We start from the raw sequence: 15,266 nt of genomic DNA, 5'->3' as shown, positions 1-15,266 counted from the left end.
AGATGTCCCCTGATGATAAATCCAGAATGTGAACCACACTTTTATGTGTCGTTGACAAAAGGCTTTTATATAATTGGTTTTCAACATTTCACTACAAAGCTAGCAAATGTAATAAAAAGAACACAACCTAGATAAGTCACACAGTGCTTACTATTACAGGTGAGGGCTCAAAGAGGAATACTATACACAGTGTATCACTGTTAAGAATTAGAAGGCAGGACTCTTGGAATCTTTACCTATTAAAAGTTTTATGTTTCACTTTGGATGTCTATGAGGTCACTTCCTGAGTTACTATGAGTTACTAAGTTACTATGTACTAAGTTACTAAGTCTTAGGGACTTCACTAAAATAACAAACCATATACTAATTGGAAAGGGAGAGTCTACTATTAATAAAAACTAGTTCTTTTCTGAGCTCTTTGTATCAGCAATATCATTTTCTTGTTAATAATGAAAGTATTTCATTTTCTCTGATGAGAAGCCTGGAAGACCAGCACATTTTTAGAATGGTCCTTGTGTTCTGTAGGCATATGACTTTGAATATTATTACTTTACTAAAGGATACTACCTGGCTTGGACTTCTTCACATTATTGCTTTTCTATATTCAAACAGCATACAAAGAACATTCTACAACCAGGAATTCATTTTGATAGCTTCTTGAAGCTTGTCTTTTAATAATGCCTTCCTTCTCAAAGTAGAGGGACCACTTTCCTATTAGAAATAGTGCTTTCCTGAAAGTCCTGAAACCTGAGTTTTACATTCAGCTCTAGTACTAACTAGCATTTGTTTACCATCTCTCAGCCTTAATTTCTTCACCTGTAAGATGTAGATAGATAGATATTAGATAGGTTTATTTTATCATGGTTTCCAGATAAGTATCCTAAATTCCACATTCTTTGCTCAAATAAGCTTAGTTTTGTGTTCTTATTCTTACAGAATATCCACATTTCAGTTTCTGCACCTATCAAGAATTTTAATTCACCATGGATAATCTCTCAGCAGAAGAAATTCAGATAAAGGCTAACCAGGTTACTGATGAGGTAAAAGTTTTACTTGGAATAGGTCATTAATTCTCTTTCAATTTTCACAGTGGAAGCATGAGAGGACCTTCTTAGAAGACCATTTTGGCCTCTCCCTAGTCTGTTTATATCAAAGAATGCATTTGCCCTTGAGTGCCATTACTACTAGCTTCTTATTTTGTCAACTCATCAAAAAACTAAATAAATGCAAACAGTCTGTATGATTTTTTTTTTAAATAGTCATTACTGAATAGTAACTTAGAACAAAGATATAGATGAAGAATTCTGGACATTTAATTTTAACAGAATTTTCTAATATCTGTGTAATATCCCTGGATTTCTGCTACATTACATTTTTATAAATCCCATTAACTATACTCTTTCAAATTTTCTCTTAAGCATCTGGTAGAAAGAAAATAACTAAAATTATATTAGTAAGCTTTATTTTTTATTTTAAAGAAGGGAGGAGTGGATGCGCTAGCAATCTTTAAAAATAAAGTAGCATCATCATGAATATGGCCTGTGATCAGATTTGGGGGGTGGGGCTGTGCTACATATTTTAGAATGCTAAAACTCTTTTTTTTTTCCTAGTCTCTGGAAAGTACAAGGAGAATCCTGGGTTTAGCCATTGAGGTAAGAAAGTGTTTAATCATCAAGTTAAGTATAGAAACTATATAGAAGGAATTCTGATAACACAGACTGGAATTACTGTTGAATCAGAATGATATTGTATCAATAAGCTTTATTATTTGAAATTGGCAGTTGCTGAAATTGTCAAACCATGCACTAATGGGCCTTTTTGGCTTTTCTAAGTGATAGTATTAGAATGTAACAGGGAAAACAATTCACCATGAGTTTGTGACTTAATTATTTGGCGGGGGTGGGGGGGTGGGGGTGGGTTAATATGTTAAGGTGTGTTGGTTTGGGGAGGTTAGTTTTCTTCTAATCCTCTGAGAACTTAAGTTTCTAATGTTTCTGCCTTGCTGTTTTTCAGACCTTGTAGCTTTTGTTTCTGTTGGTTTGGTTGTGCTATCAGCTTTTTTCCCCTTCTTTTAGTCACAGGATGCAGGAATCAAGACTATCACTATGCTGGATGAACAAGGGGGTGAGTTGCAGTCATTGGCAGGAACTCTTGATTTGATTTAGAATGCCAAAAAGCCTTTTCAAATCAGCCACAGTTAAAATTAATTAAGCCTTTGGGAGTACCTTTCCTTTGTAAGATAAGAGTGATATTTTGCTTCTTTTCTTCTGATTTAATTTATATCATGTTTTGTTGCCTATTTGGGGTGGGAGGTCACACTATCCCATTGTCCACCAAGTATTTATTTATTAGGTAGCAGGGCTTATTGTGTGCACTGGTCATTTGTGTCCTGGACATTATGATATTCTTTCATCATTTTCAGAAATCAAGTTACATCCTTGTGGAATTGGAAACTTTGCATTTGATTTGGCCCTGAGCAAGCTGGTCTAGTTTTTATTCCTCTTAGGACAGTCTTTAGGTTTTGAGCCTATTCAGTAATAGAAATGCTAGGAATCTAGTCTAGTGAGGCCTAAACCAATCCTCACATGCTCCTGTTATACAAATTTCTTTAGAACAAATTTATCCACAGAGGCCAGATACCCTAGGATCGGTATGTGAAAGACTTTTAAATGCTGGACAGCATATAATGCCATCTGGCCCTGATATAGTCACTGTGATGAATTGTTGGTGGATTCGAGGTTAAAGTTTGCTCTTCCGTTATACTAATAATAGCACTTTCTGATTGGCAGCATGAATGTAACATAAAATTTAACTTCCACAACTTTTCTTAGAACAACTAAAACGCATAGAAGAAGGCATGGACCAAATAAACGAAGATATGAGAGAAGCAGAGAAGACTTTAACAGAACTCAACAAGTGCTGTGGCCTTTGTGTATGCCCATGTAGTAGGTGAGTTGATAAATCAAAATCTTTTTCAAATAAATCTAAAGTGAGAGTATCACCCTCAGAACCCCCCTCTCAGCCCCCAGTAAGTGTTGCAGGGCCTAAATAAGGAACTTGATTAGATCAACTTAATCTCTTTCTCCTTCAGGCAGATCAAACTTTTTATGTAAATAGGCACATTCACTGAAAACCATCACTTAAATTTGATCAATCTTTCAATCAAGTCCCAATTACATTTTTAAATAATACATGAAAAGCTTGGGAAATACCCATCTGGATAATACATAGCAGGATGAAATTAGTGTGTTTTCCTTTCAAATAAGGAGAATTAATAAAACATATATTCTGTGGTAGGCACAAGAGGGATGGCCAAGGCATCAAAGGACTTACCATGTGGTTGGATAAATGAGACAGAATAGCAGAAAGTAGAAGCTATAGAAATCTAGTGCTAGATCTATGATATCAATGGAGGCTGCTGCTGCTGCTGCTAAATCACTTCAGTCGTGTCTGACTCTGTGTGACCCTATAGATGGCAGCCCACCAGGCTCCCCCGTCCCTGGGATTCTCCAGGCAAGAACACTGGAGTGGATTGCCATTTCCTTCTCCAATGCATGAAAGTGAAAGTGAAGTCACCAGTCGTGTCCGACTCTTCGCAACCCCATGGACTGCAGCCTATAGCCTACCAGGCTCCTCCATCCATGGGATTTTCCAGGCAAGAGTACTGGAGTGGGGTGCCATGGAGGCTAAGGGTACAGAACTACTAAAGTTAGTTTGGAGTTCATCTTATAGGAGAGAGTGGACTTGAGTTGGGCTCTGAATAATTAGAAAGATCTTGATGGGCCCGGCAGAAGTGGGAAGACATTTCCTGTGGAAGATTTAATGTAAATAAAGACTACAGAGGAGCTTGACTCAACTGTACTACATGATTCACATTGAGAAGAAGTGGAAAATAAGACATAAGTAGGCAGTAAAGGCAGAGAAGGCAATGGCAACCCACTCCAGTACTCTTGCCTGGCAAATCCCATGGGCGGAGGAGCCTGGTAGGCTGCAGTCCATGGGGTCAGGAAGTTCAGTTCAGTTCAGTTCAGTCGCTTAGTTGTGTCCGACTCTTTGCGACTCCATGAATCGCAGCACGCCAGGCCTCCCTGTCCATCACCAACTCCCGGAGTTCACCCAGACTCACGTCCATCGAGTCAGTGATGCCATCCAGCCATCTCATCCTCTGTCGTCCCCTTCTCCTCCTGCCCCCAATCCCCCCCAGCATCAGAGTCTTTTCCAATGAGTCAACTCTTCGCATGAAGTGGCCAGAGTACTGGAGTTTCAGCTTTAGCATCATTCCTTCCAAAGAAATCCCAGGGCTGATCTCCTTCAGAATGGACTGGTTGGATCTCCTTGCAGTCCAAGGGACTCTCAAGAGTCTTCTCCAACACCACAGTTCAAAAGCATCAATTTTTTGGTGCTCAGCCTTCTTCACAGTCCAACTCTCACATCCATGGGGAAGAGTCGGACACAACTGAGCGACTTCACTTTTCACTTTCATGCATTGGAGAAGGCAATGGCAACCCACTCCAGTGTTCTTGCCTGGAGAGTCCCAGGGACGGGGGAGGCTGGTGGGCTGCCGTCCATGGGGTCGCACAGAGTCGGACATGACTGAAGCAACGCAGCAGCAGCAGCAGCAGCAGCAGGCAGTAAAGGAACTTGAATGCCATCCTAAGGGGTTGATTGATTGGAGTGGAGGATATAACTGCACACCAGGAGACCAATTAGGAATGTTTTGTAAACTAGGCCTGTGAGCTATAACCTTATCATTAATTAGAGAGAAAAGTGTAAGTCGGATTCCCTTTAAATCAACTGAAAGAAAGAAAGAAAGAAAAGTGAAGTCTCTCAGTCATGTCCAACTCTTTGTGGCCCCATGGACTGTAGCCTACCAGGTTCCTCTGTCCATGGAATTTTTCAGGCAAGAGTACTGGAGTGGGTTGCCATTTCCTTCTCCAGGGGAATCTTCCTGACCTGGGATCAAACCCGGGTCTCCTGCATTGCAGGCAGACACTTTACCAGCTGAGCCACCAGGGAAGCCAACTGATTGTGTGTCAAATGTGAAGAAGGAAACATCAAAGAAGACTGAAGATTTGAAGCCTCTAGTAAACTAGGAAATGAGAAGTCTTCAAATATTTGTGTATAGTGTATGAGATAATACTTGACAAAAAAAGAATTCATTCATTTTAGTGACTTTATTATTAATATTTCAATTCTCTCCTTAATCTTGAGTAAAACAACCTCCATGTGTTGACAAATAATATGTGTATTCAGACAAAGATGAGAAGTCATCCATCAACTTTGAACTTCACCTTTGGCCAAAATGACATTGTCTGGAGATTAAATGACTATCTGTTCTGCTGAGCATATTCACTTTTAAAAGAGCTTTGTAACTATCCAGTTGTCTCAGCCGCTGTGATAAAGCAAGACCAAGATACAAAGGTTTACAGACTCAGCATTTTTTACTCCTCTAAAGGAGTTAGGAATGGAGGAGCTTTTGTTCTGTCATACTTTCAGTTAAGTGTTTCCATGTGACAATATTCTCTGTGCTATTTCTACCTGAGAAAATATAGTTAAATTATTTATTGGTCAGCTTTAGTGTTTGGGCATAAGAAACCAAGAAAGACAAGTCTGTTGACCTGTTTAGACCTTGGTTGACTCTCCAAAAGTGTATATTTTAGTAGCAATCACCTGTAAATCAGGGTTTAACATATTAAGCAAACAAGTTAGAAACACACAGACTTTTTGATCTAAACTCTTAACTATGGTTTTCACACTCACTTGTGCTTTTCTCCTATGTTCTGTGTACGCTCTTAGAAGAGTTCAGGGGGAAAAAATAGTACGTGAACTTCCTTGAGATAGGTATTAAGAGAAAAGCAAAGAAGAGGAAGTTCTCTCTAGAACCTAGAGCAAATTATCTCTGAATGAATCCTGAGATAGTCTGATATCATAGAAGGTGGGAAAAATGGAGCTATAGAAGTATTATTTTTAGTTTTCTTTGTGTACCCAGCCAAACATGGGCAGGATTTTCTTGGACACTAGGTAGAGTATGTTCTTAAAGCAGTCCATTCTCAGCCTCTAACATCAGCAGAGCCCTTTCCTAATGGGTCAGGAGAAGAAAGCTCTTCATAACATCTGGAATGAACAGGCTTCTATAACAAAACAGTTGTTCCTTGAAGAGAAGAGAGTAGTATTTCAATTTAAAGACTGATTTTAATTGCCTTCCTTTCACCCATTTCTCCTTTATACCATTGAGACCTTGCCCTCTATGGTGTCTCTTTCACTCCTGCCAGGGGCGTGATCTTTCTAAGTTTATCTGCTAATCTGTATTTCAGTTAGACTTATCATATGAATAGCCATAACATGAGCTTCTCAAGGCAGAGACAGGATCTTAGTTTTCTTTATAAAGCTAGTACTAATTATGGTACTAGTAATAACAGCTCAGGTCCATAATCTCTTATCTGCCATTTAGAAATCTAAAAATTTCTGAAAGCCAAAGGTTTGTTTTAAATTAGGCTACAAGATGTAACCTGAACTGAAGCTGTTTAATAATCTATCCCACTTAGTGTAATGTTAATCTCTTTCACTGCAGAAATATTGATATACGTGATTATGTGGTACTGCTCAAGATGTCCTCATCCAAAGGTTTGGATGAGATTTGTGAGCCTATATATTAATTTAGGTTCTTACTGTCCTGAACACTTGAAATGTAATCCTTACAGTAACCTTAATATGAGATAGTTTCTCTTACTATCACCATTTTACATATGGAGAAACAGAGGCACCAGAATGCTACGCTAGCAAGTGGAAGAGCTGAGATTCAAAACCAGACGGAGCTCTAGTTTTTAATTGTGTGATGCTACATTGCTTGACTGGCAAGAAAAGAATGAAGCTTTTTGTTGCTACTATTGTTAGAGGTATTGCTATCTAGAAAATGTCTTCAGTAGATTTGTTCTTTGAGATTTCTTTTGTTCACTGGTATTCACTGAAGCCATGTCAACAGATCTTTTTCTAATAAAATGTGGAAATAGCTTCACTTAACAGAACCCTGTATTATAAGAGAAGGAAATTTTAATTTCAGCTCATTCTTTTTAAAGGACTACTAGAATTTAAAAACAAACTACCAGAATTAAACTTTAAAACTGTGAATAAATGCCATTTTTTTAGCTTGCTACTATTTGAATCCTAAAAGCAAAAAGCACAGATTCCCTATTAAAAATGTTATGTGTTTGTCAATAACTTGTTTTTTTGTTTTGGCTTCACCTTGTGGCTTGCAGAATCTTAGTTCCCTGAGCAGGGATTGAACTTTGGTTTCTAGCAGTGAAAGCGCTGAGTCTCCTGGACCACTGGGAAATTCTCTTTGTCAGTAACTGATAAGTCAAAATTCTAATTAACAAGAGTTTAAAAAGAGGCAGGTTTAAAATGGGAAGTCTTAGAATTGTAAACTGCCTAATGTCCCAGTTTAACCATTGTCAGACAAAGTAGTCTGTTGTCTTAACTTGCCTCTTTGCATTCTATGCTTATATTGCCAAACATAATGGCACATAGTTTCAAGACAGGTTGGTATTTCTGGGCAACCTTACTAGAGAAGTTGAAAGTTGGTACTACAGGTTTTATACTATTGAATCTTAAGTCATATTATGGTATAAAGATTCAGCTCTGATTTGTTAAAATAAATATTGAATTACTGTATTTTAGTCAACATATGAGTGATTCCTTCATTCTACTCACTGGAGATACAAAGTATTGAATATTTTGCCTTCTTTTCATGTTAATTCTCATAATTTTAGGACAGAATATCATTATTCAGACATTCTTAGGAAAAATGAAGTATACACTGGTTTAAATAGTTTTCTTGTTTTTCTTTTTATCTAGATTCTCAGATGTTGGTTGTTTCTATGAAATCAGGCAGGAATTTAAATGCATTGTGTTTTGAAAACTCCAAACCTGCTTCTGTTCTGTTTGAATGGCATTCACTACTTTCTGCATTTCATTCTCTCACTTAATCTCTTCCTTTCTAATCTGCTTACTAAAAATGAAGATTTAACATCAGAAGCTGAGCTCAGTAACTGATCAAAGGGAACTGTAAGATGCGGTCTTGTGGCGCAGTTTGGGCTGTTAACCTGCTGTCTAAAGGTGATGCTTCAGATGACTTTTCTGTGCATGTGCATGGATTTTGTGAATGGTGGAGACTCTAAAAGCTGTGCTGTGGTGTGTAATGTAAAGTGAATTTGTTCTTGATGAGTGCTATTTGCCAGAAGATTGGATTGACAAAAAGATCTTAATTTATAATAACATCCTTTGACTAATGGTTTTGATACTAAGTTTTTGCTAAAAAACATTTAAGATTATAAAACTTAAAACACCCCTAAAATTTCCTAAGAAGTTTTAAATAGGTTGATCTTTATAGAGAATTGCTGCATTCTAGTTCTGATTAAAGGTAAGGGGATTCAGTCTAAATACATGGACTTTGATTTCAGCTTCCTATCTTGTGTTAGGTTTTTCTATTCTTTTCTGGCTCCAGAATCAAGATTTCCTCAGTTAAAGTATTGCTTCTAATGATTTTGGATTCCCCATGATTTAGGCCACTACCAAATTGAGGAATTAATTGCCAATGTAAGTCATCTTAAATGCCATTTGGAACAAGGCGGGTATAAATTTAAAATGTTACCATATCTAGTATCTTCTTTTAAAAAATAAAGGTATGCCTTCTTTATATGTTATCACCTGTTTCATAATACCTTTTATGTCATATGTTAGCTTGCTCTGGTTTCATATTGAATTAATGCAGAGCTAACCAATCTTAACTTTTTATGGAAGTTAACCCTCCAGTTAGCCTACTGCTTATTATAATATTTGACTCCTTAATTTTGGATCTTTATGGGAACTTTGAAGACCATAGTTAAATGTTAGAAAATTGTTTGATTTCTACCCTCTGTTTCTTGCTCTTCTTTTTCTTTTTTCTTGTAACCTGGTCACTCCCCACACATGCACACCCTTGTAATCGTTATAACTGGTATTTAAAAAAAATTTTATTTATTTGGCTGTATTGGGTCTTAGTTGCAGCATATGGGGTCTTTGTTGAATCATGTGAGATCTTTCATTGTGGCACATGGAGTCTCTACCTGTGTCTTGCAGGCTCCGTGGGCTTCAGTAGTTGCTACGCCCAGGCTTAGTTGCTCCAAGGCATGTGGGATTCCATGTCCTCTGCATTGCAAATCAGATTCTTAACCACTGGACCACCAGGGAAGTCCCACAACTGATATTTGTTTGATCCCTTTTCTCTTTGGTATGAAAGAATTATAGCTAATACTGGGCTTTCTTTTTGCTATTTTTGTTAGTACTAATGTTGACAATCAAAGCTCAAAAGAGAAATTATTAGGTTATTGTGTTCAGATTTATAGCAGCTTCCTAAATTAGGGAGTATTTCAAATTCTTATTTTAATCATGCCCTTTTTGAATGTGATATTTATCTGAAAAAATGTGGTACTTAAAGAGTATTAATTGGGCTTCCCTGGTAGCTCAGACAGTAAAGAATCTGCCTGCAATGCAGGAGACCTAGGTTTGATCCCTGGGTCAGGAAGATCCCCTGAAAAAGGGAATGGCAACCCACTCTAGTATTCTTGCCTGGAGAATTCCATGGACAGAGGAGCCTGGCAGGCTACAGTCCATGAGGTTGCAAAGAGTCAGACATAATTGAGTGAGTAACACAACAAAGATTATTAAAGTCTTCAAAACTGATAGTCGAGGTAAATCTAACTTTCTAGATGGGAGTTCTTAATTACATTAAAATCTACCACAAATTTGCCTAAGCATTTTATTATGAAATCTAATTTTTTTCCCAGAGGGGCTGTTAATTTTGTTATGCAGAGGAGTTTTGTTGCAAATCAGAATGGTTTCTTTCTTTCTGTAGACCAGAAACAACCCTGGCCCCATTGTGTTTTTATATAGCTATATTCCAGTTATTTTCAGCTGGTTGTAGATCTCAAAGCTCAGGAATGGTAATGGGTGAGAAGAATAAACATGCCAGTTGGTAATTTGTGCACTTAAAGCCATGAACTTTTTAACTAAGGATCAGATTGAGGTTGAAATGAAAGAACAAAAATATGTCTAAAAATATATATATATATATTTGTCTAATACTTACAGAATAATTTTACATCAATTATCAACAGCTCTGTGAATTAATAAATATTGTTATCTTAGTTTTATATATAAGAAAAAGATGCTCAGAGGTGGAAATTTGCATGAGACTCTATACCTACTGAATGACAGGTCTGGGATTAGAATTCAAGTCAGTTCAGTTCAGTTCAGTCGCTCAGTCGTGTCCGACTCTTTATGACCCCATGAATTGCAGCACGCCAGGCCTCCCTGTCCATCACCAACTCCCGGAGTTCACCCAAACTCATGTCCATCGAGTCGGTGATGCCATCCAGCCATCTCATCCTCTGTTGTCCCCTTCTCCTCCTGCCCCCTATCCCTCCCAGCATCAGAGTCTTTTCCAATGAGTCAACTCTTCGAATGAGGTGGCCAAAGTACTGGAGTTTCAGCTTTAACATCATTCCTTCCAAAGAAGTCCCAGGGCTGATCTCCTTCAGAATGGACTGGTTGGATCTCCTTGCAGTCCAAGGGACTCTCAAGAGTCTTCTCCAACACCACAGTTCAAAAGCATCAATTCTTCCGCACTCAGCTTTCTTCACAGTCCAACTCTCACATCCATACATGACCACTGGAAAAATCATAGCCTTGACTAGACGGACTTTTGTTGGCAAAGTAATGTCTCTGCCTTTGAATATGCTATCTAGGTTGGTCATAACTTTTCTTCCAAGGAACAAGCGTCTTTTAATTTCATGGCTGCGATCACCATCTGCGGTGATTTTGGAGCCCCCCAAAATAAAGTTTGACACTGTTTCCACTGTTTACCCATCTATTTCCCATGAAGTGATGGGACAAGATGCCATGATCTTGGTTTTCTGAATGTTGAGCTTTAAGCCAACTTTTTCACTCTCCTCTTTCACTTTCATCAAGAGGCTTTTTAGTTCCTCCAATTTACTATAAATCTTGTGGCTTAGAAAAATCCTTGTTTATACATTTGCTTTCTCCAGATTAATTCCTCAGTGTCCCAATACGTAGAAATACTAAGGTAGACTACCAGAATAATTTAAAATATTCCTTCTGCAACAGATTGGAAGTCTCTTAGTGTTTCTCTTCCCTGGTTGGGCAGCTAAGTGACCTATTGAATTTAAATAAAACCATAGTGACAACAGAATAGTCCTAGGCTCCACCCCATACAAATTGAAATAGAATCTTCAGAGTGTAGCCTATTTACCTGTGTTTTCAAAATCATCCAGTTCACTTTGATGCTCAGTCAAGTTTGGGAAATAGTACCTTTTAAGGCACTTAAGACCCTTTGAAGGAAGGCAAATTAATTAAATCATTATTGTTTTTATTAGATACACAGCTGCCTGACAGTGCCCTCAAAAACAGGTATCTTTTAAGGTTTTACAACTCAGTGGGAGAAACTCCATGGTAACAGCATGTGGCAGGATCTTAAGCAAGCCTTATTACATGGAATACAGGTACTGAAAAGGGATGATGGTATGCCATCAACAACATATAAAGATCACTGCTTTGTAAATGTGCAGAACATGTCATAAATGCTTAAAGAAAACAGTATAGCATTTTTTCCCAACCCATTTGAAAATAAATATGAAAATTCAATTGAAGTCAGCTTTTTGCACCTTTTCCCTTTGATATTTGAAGAACGTCTTTAAAGATCTAGTCCTCTTAAGGAGGAAGAGTTTGATAACCAGTCTGATTTTGTTTTAAATTATGCTTTCATTGAACCTCATTCACAATATCATATTAAAACAATCTGTTTATACTTTATGCCCCTTATATCTAATTGAAGGAAGAATTCTCAGAAGTTGAAGGAATTTCAAATATCATTTTTTTTAAGGTTGAGGAGGTTGGAACTCATGTTAGACCAAGAGCCCACAAATCCTGTCCCAGTCCAGTGCTTATGTGCTAAGACTCTCCGAAGCACAGTGTCTTATTATTTAGTGACAGTTTGAATTCCAGCCCTCATTATTTAACCTGTTTTACAATCTGATATCCTAGTAAGAGTCCTACTTATGTTATTTCTATTAATGTTTCTGGTTAGCTTTCTGATAAACTTATATCCTGTTTATTTTGCTTAGTTACTATTACGCTGCTTTAGAATTTTGCCTGAGAATTTAGATAACATGTATCTTGTTAACAAAGAATACATGTAAATGGGTTTCCTACTGAACAGAAATTATATATAAATATTCATTTAAATAATTTTTATCCCCCCTTGTTCCAGGAAGGATTTAACATGGCTTATTAATAACCAAATAAATTGGTTAATTAAACATATAGTACCCTTTCTTTAGCACTGATGATTAAGGTCTAAGATCCAGTTCTTTGTTTGCCAAAAATGAATCCTCACATGATACTATTAAGGAAAGACCCACTACTTTGCTAAAATCTCTCTGTTTTGCAATTTCAAAACTTCCTCATTAATGTATCATGGAATAATTCAGAAACCAACATATCCATATACTACTTTTTTTTTATAGAAAAGAAGAAACTAAAATTGTGTGAGTGGAAACTTTACCTAGCCAAGTAATCAGTAAAAAAAAAGTTTTGTGTTTTTTGTAATAGCCACTTAAAAGTCATTTTACCAGGTTCCTTTTCTTGCCATTTATACAGATTTAAGTAGCAAATTCCATGGTAAAATTCTGACTGTGGCTAATTTTTAGTTATATCAGTTAATCTAAAGCATATACTTTTAAGAGGTTTGGATCTAGGATCATTTTTTATTAAGGTGGATAAGTAAACTCTTAAATGAAAAAGCCCTCAACCAAAGGAGACAATTGTGATTGGTAACAGTGTGGCCAAGTTATTCATTATCTGTTCAATTTGGAAATAATTCGTGCCTTTCTTCATGATGTTTGTTAAGAAAACTTTTTTTTTTTTAAGAATTTAATGTTAACAATTAAAGTTAACAATTCTAAATTTAAAAAATGGGTCAGGTGGAACTACTACAGTCTAAGTGGGCAGCTGAGGTGTAAGTACTGCCCATTCTCTCTCTCTTTCATCCCTCATCAACCTCTGAGATGCTTCTAAGAAACCCTTAAGGCATCCCAGAACACCTTTCCTAATTTTTTTCTAGTGTCCTTTAACCTTTTTTCTGGAGAGTCTCAGAGGCTAGAGGAACCTGAAGAATCAAATAATTACATTTTGCTACTTAATAACTGCTCAGTGAAGAGTTGGTAAAAGTAGTTTAACCTTCAAAAATTTATTTTTAATGTTGGTGGGGTTACACAGTTCATCTTTTTTCTACCCTAGATTGTGATGGAGCATGGTATAGATAATCTAGATCTAGCTGCATGTAGCTTTTATGCTAAGGGTGCTATGGCATCCCCAAGGTAACAAGCACTTATGATGACATTTCTCCCTTTCCTTCTTGGTATCTCTACACTCCTGACATAGGACAAAGAACTTCGAGTCTAGTAAAGCCTATAAGGCAACATGGGGTGATGGTGGAGACAACTCTCCTAGCAATATAGTATCTAAGCAGCCAGGCCGAGTGACAAATGGTCAGCCTCAACAAGCGACTGCAGGAGCAGCCAGCGGGGGATACATTAAACGGTAAGCCAGCTCTTCCCAATATTTTTACCCTTTTCCTAAAGGAATGTCTCTCTCTGGAGGTTGGGTGCATTTATCCATGAACTGTAACTTATCAATTAGAAATAGCATTTATTCTTTTTTTGGGGGGAAGGGTGGGATAGTTGGTTTTTTCATGGTCTTTTTTTTTTTTTTTGGCTGCAAAGCCTGTGGGATCTTAGTTCCCCAACCAGGGATTGAACCTGGGCCCCCTGCAGTGGAATCACTGAGCTCTAACCACTGGACCATCAGGGAATTCCCTTATTGCATTTAAAAATTTGCCTTCTGACAAAATGGTGACTGGGATTATTGACCTTAAGTGATGGATTAACTTTTCTTTATAAAGTACTTTAAAAATTATTCAAGTAGTTATGTTTTATTTCTGTAAATAAGATGTGATTTAAAATGTATCATTTAGAGTAGGAGTTGGCTAGATCCCTGTAAGGATATCCCTGTAAGGGTAAGGATATCCCTGTAAAGGGTCAGATAGTAAATATTTCAGGTTTTCCAGGCCATAGAGTCTGAGTCATAAATACTCAATTCTGTTGTAGGGTAAAATCAGGTAATGGGCCACATTTGACTTTGGGCCAGAATTTTTCAACCCCATTTTTAGAGCAGTGGTTCTTTAGACTTAAGTGTGTATCAGAATCACCTGGGAGGTTTAGTGAAACAGACTGCTGGAGTCCCTTCAGGAGATCTGGAGTAGTCTAAGAATTGGCATATTTTCATGTCTAACAAGTTCCCAGGTTATGCTGGGAATTACACTATGAAAAACCTCTATTCTAAAGTCATTTCTTCATCTTCTCTTAAATGGCTTTAAGACATTGTTATCTCTTGAATCAGCCTTTCCATTTTCACTGTAGAATGTTTCCCAAGAATGGTAACCTGCATCTGTTTGGGTCTAACAGCTGATGTCAATTTGCTTATTTTTACAAAAACTAAATCCAGACTCAGTCCGTGTATAATTCACCCAAAAGTACTGAATTAAGTGTCTTTTTGTAATAGTATAACAAATGATGCCAGGGAAGATGAAATGGAAGACAACCTGACTCAAGTGGGCAGTATCCTAGGAAACCTAAAAAACATGGCTCTGGACATGGGCAATGAGATTGAAGCTCAAAACCGACAAATAGAACGGATCACAGAAAAGGTAAGAGCTTCTTACTGCCACAGGAAAATGGCAGAATGTACACTGCCTTTGTGCCGAATGACATCCAGCACAGTGTTCAGTAATAGACATCTGTGCTGTGTACTCTCAGGGAGAACAACAGGGATAAGATTCTGTCCTCACGGGCCTTACAGTTTTGATGAGTTTCTAACATGTTGAAAAATAACAGTCAGGTCCTCCTATCTCTTACTTATTTGGTTCATTTTATTTTCTGTTAAAATTTTTATTTTGCCTGAGCTAAGTAGTTCTGTTGATATACAGCAGCTAAAATAACTTTATTATTGGTTCATTTTGAAACCAAGACCTTGGGATCAACTGGTTTAAAAATAATAACAAAATTTCACCCATGAAACTCAAAATCTCTTCTAACCTTCCTGTGCGCCGTCAGGGTTTTTTGTTTGCTGTCTTTCCCCTGAATGAGCAGGTT

The 15,266-nt window shown here is 37.3% G+C and overlaps 1 protein-coding gene across 5 annotated transcripts in view; it reads left to right on the top strand.

Annotated features, from left to right (window-relative positions):
* Positions 1-15,266, top strand: part of SNAP23 (synaptosome associated protein 23) — a 45,424-nt gene that overhangs the window by 23,114 nt on the left and 7,044 nt on the right. For 3 of the 5 annotated variants that reach the window (XM_086321769.1, XM_086321768.1, XM_086321770.1), the window contains 6 exons: positions 937-1,040; positions 1,611-1,652; positions 2,076-2,124; positions 2,832-2,949; positions 13,498-13,656; positions 14,677-14,821. In XM_086321769.1, coding sequence (XP_086177895.1) covers positions 984-1,040; positions 1,611-1,652; positions 2,076-2,124; positions 2,832-2,949; positions 13,498-13,656; positions 14,677-14,821 — 570 coding nt within the window. In that variant the 5' untranslated portion in view covers positions 937-983. Of the gene's footprint in view, positions 1-936; positions 1,041-1,610; positions 1,653-2,075; positions 2,125-2,831; positions 2,950-7,854; positions 7,888-13,497; positions 13,657-14,676; positions 14,822-15,266 lie in introns of all 5 variants that reach the window. The other 2 variants (XM_086321767.1, XM_086321765.1) reach the window with 1 other exon arrangement.

The sequence above is a fragment of the Bos grunniens genome, chromosome 10 (assembly GCF_055505025.1).
Source record: "Bos grunniens cultivar Pamir isolate PY7600 chromosome 10, Bosgru_T2T1.0, whole genome shotgun sequence".
Lineage (NCBI taxonomy): Eukaryota > Metazoa > Chordata > Mammalia > Artiodactyla > Bovidae > Bos > Bos grunniens.
Note: the sequence above shows the minus strand (reverse complement) of the source record. Positions and strands in the feature narration are given on the sequence as shown.